The 3,046-nt window shown below is 70.4% G+C and overlaps 1 protein-coding gene across 1 annotated transcript in view; it reads left to right on the forward strand.

The window, feature by feature from the left end:
• Positions 1-5: 5 nt before the first annotated feature.
• Positions 6-3,046, forward strand: part of PPP1R9B (protein phosphatase 1 regulatory subunit 9B) — a gene marked incomplete at both ends in the record, with an annotated part of 6,851 nt that continues 3,810 nt past the window's right edge. Inside the window, one exon of the mRNA XM_015616307.1 lies at positions 6-1,202. Within this exon, the coding sequence (XP_015471793.1) occupies positions 6-1,202 (1,197 nt within the window). The remainder of the gene's footprint in view (positions 1,203-3,046) is intronic.

Here is a 3,046-nt window from a genome sequence, read left to right on the forward strand (position 1 = left end):
CCCCGCACCGGAACGCCTACGAGGCCACCATCCAGGCCCTGGCGCCCACAAAGGAGGCCGATGGCGAGGACGGCAAGAAGAGCCGCGGGAAGAAGTATGGCTCCAACGTGCATCGGATCAAGAACATGTTCCTGCAGATGGGGACGGCGCCCGGCCCCGAGGGCGCCTGCGACCTGGCCAAGGCCAAGGAGAAGCCGGTGCGCCTGTCCCTGCCCCGAGCCGGCAGCCTCGGCGACAGCGTGGACCAGGGCAGCCTCCTCAAGCTGGGCACCAGCGTCTCGGAGCGCGTCAGCCGCTTCGACTCCAAGCCCGACAAACCCTTCTCCAAGCTGCAGGAGACCCGCAAGATCTTCGAGAGGAGCCCGCAGGAGAAGGCCACCACCACCAAGCTGCTGCTGCGCAAGGAGCGCGCCGGCTTCCAGGACCGCAAGCTGGACGTGGTGGTGAGGTTCAACGGCAGCACCGAGTCCCTGGACAAGCTGGACGCGGATGCCGTGTCGCCCACCGTGAGCCAGCTCAGCGCCGTCTTCGAGAAGGCCGACCTGAGGAACAACCTGCACAAGGCGCAGGGCAGGGCCGCGCCGCTCAACGCCAAGGTGGTGGCCAAGAGGCCCAGGGTGTTCGCGCCCGGAGCCGAGGCCGCACGCCCGGGCGATGGCCACGCCGCCCCGGGCCGGGCACGGCCGCCCGACGAGGAGAAGGCGGCGGGGAAGAGCGGGCGGCCGGCGGAGAAGGAGGCGGCGGCCGCGCCGAGGGTGCAGGAGGTCTGCAAGATCAAGCCCGTGGAGGTGGAGGAGAGCGGAGAGGGCGAGGAGGAGGAGGAAGAGGCGGCGGCGGCGGCGGGTGAAGCGGTGCCCGCGCCACAACCGGCCAAAGGGGACGAGGGTCCGGCGGCCGCGGCCCCCCGGCTGGACGGGGGCTCGGGGGTGGCCGCGGGCGAGGAGGGCGTCAAAGGCGAGCGGGCGGAGGAGGGCGATGGCTCCGAGGAGGCCAAGAAGGAGGACTTCTCTGAGGCGGACCTGGTGGACATAAGTGCCTACAGCGGGCTCGGGGAGGACTCGGGGGGCAGCGGGCTGGAGGAGGAGGAGGAGGCCGAAGGGCTGTACGAGCCCGAGTCGGGCTGCGTGGAGATCCCGGGGCTGTCCGAGGAAGAGGAGCCCGTCCCCAACCGCAAGATCCAGTTCAGCACGGCCCCCATCCAGGTGAGCCTGGCTGGGCATGGGGGCGGCTGGGGAGAGGGGAGGGAACCCAGGGAGAGGGGCATGAGGGAGAGGGGCACGAGGGAGAGGGGCACGAGGGAGAGGGGTACACCGGGGTGAGGGGTACACAGGGGTGAGGGGTACCCCAGGGTGAGGGGTACACAGGGGTGAGGGGTACCAGGGTGAGGGGTACCAGGGTGAGGGGTACCCCAGGGTGAGGGGTACCAGGGTGAGGGGTACCCCAGGGTGAGGGGTACCCCAGGGTGAGGGGTACCAGGGTGAGGGGTACCAGGGTGAGGGGTACCCCAGGGTGATGGCCAGCCCAGCATGGGGTGTGTGACCCCCACAGAATGACCCCTTTGGTGGGGACAGAAAAAGGGTCTGGGGGACTGTGTGTCCGTGCCCCCCGTGGGACAGGGCTGTCCCCGTCCCTGTCCCCGTGCTGGGGGAAGCAGGGCCTGGCTGACGAGCTGCTCACAGAAGGGCCGTGCCTGGACGCCCCAGGGCCGCTGCGATGGGGACAGGTGGCGCTGGGACCCGCTGCGGTGGGCCAGGCACAGCAGCCGGTGCCACCCCCGGGCAGGCCCAAAACCGCTCGATATTTTGGGTGGGGATGCCCGAAAGCCCCCGGTGTGAGGGGCCGGGGCTGGGCCACCCCCGGGGCCGGGGCTCCTCCCTGCCGGGGGTCCCTGGGGACACGGTGGCCGTGATGTGCCCCCCCCGGGCCCAAACCGTGCCCAGGACGGTTCGGGAAGGGGAAGCAGGGGAGGAAGGGGAGGAAGGGGAGGAAGGGGAGGAAGGGGAAGTGCCTCGGCAGCGTGGCCGGGTGGGCGGCAGCACCCCCCGCTCCCGGCAGGGATCCTGCGGGGTTCGGGGGTCTCCGCCCGGGATGGGGAGGGGGGGATAAAGGGGCCGTGCAGCTATTTTGGGGTGTTCCCTCCCGCACGGATCCCCCCGACCGCAGGAGCAGCGGTTGCTTTGTGCCGGAGCCGGGTTATTTTTAGAGCCCGGCCTATATTCTGGCTCTGAGTCAGAGCGGGTGGGTGGCCCCACCTGGGACGGGGGACCGGCACTGCCGTGGCCTGGCCAGGGGACACTGGTGGCCCTGAGCTGCGGGGCTGCGGGCCCAGGGTGGCCCCGGGGGATGCAGCCAGCCCGGCCCGGGGGGAGGTGCCCTGGCCGTGGATGGGGTTTTTTGGGGTTTTTTGGGTGCTTTTCTCACCCCGCGGATGGGGGTTTTGGGGTGCTCTGCTCAACCCGAAGCCTCTCAGCTGGGGGGCACCTGTGGGGGTGGGTGGGGTGGACACCCAGGTGTCAGAGCACCCCAAATCCCTGCCCGGGTGATGCTGAGCCCCCCAAACCCACTGGAGGGGGGCAGGTGACATTGGGGACCCCTCCCAGCCCCGCACTGGGGACACATCCCAGCCCCTCCCCCCGGCACCCGCTCCAGGCCCCTCCCACACCCCAAATCCCCCCAGCCCAGGGACAGGATGGGGGGCACCGCAGGGGACCCCCACAGCCCCCCAGGGCCTTCCTGTGGACAGGGGGACATTGGTGTGTCCCCTGCCCTGCCCGTCCCTGGGTGTCACCGGCCTTTGTCCCCCGACACTCATCCCTAATGCCCTTTGTGGCCAGCCTTTATCCCCGTGTGTTGTCCCTAATCCAGCGCTCCGCCGCACCGAGGGGCCGGGGCCCCTCCAGGGACATCTGCCAGCCCCTCCCCACAGCCCCCAGGGGACAGAATGTCACCAGCCTGGGGACAGCGGCCTGGTGGCACATCCCAGCTGGGCCAGGGAGGGTCTGGGGGTCACCCCCAGGCATTTGAGGCACTCCATCTTTCTTATCCT

This window comes from Parus major, unplaced genomic scaffold, assembly GCF_001522545.3.
Source record: "Parus major isolate Abel unplaced genomic scaffold, Parus_major1.1 Scaffold404, whole genome shotgun sequence".
Lineage (NCBI taxonomy): Eukaryota > Metazoa > Chordata > Aves > Passeriformes > Paridae > Parus > Parus major.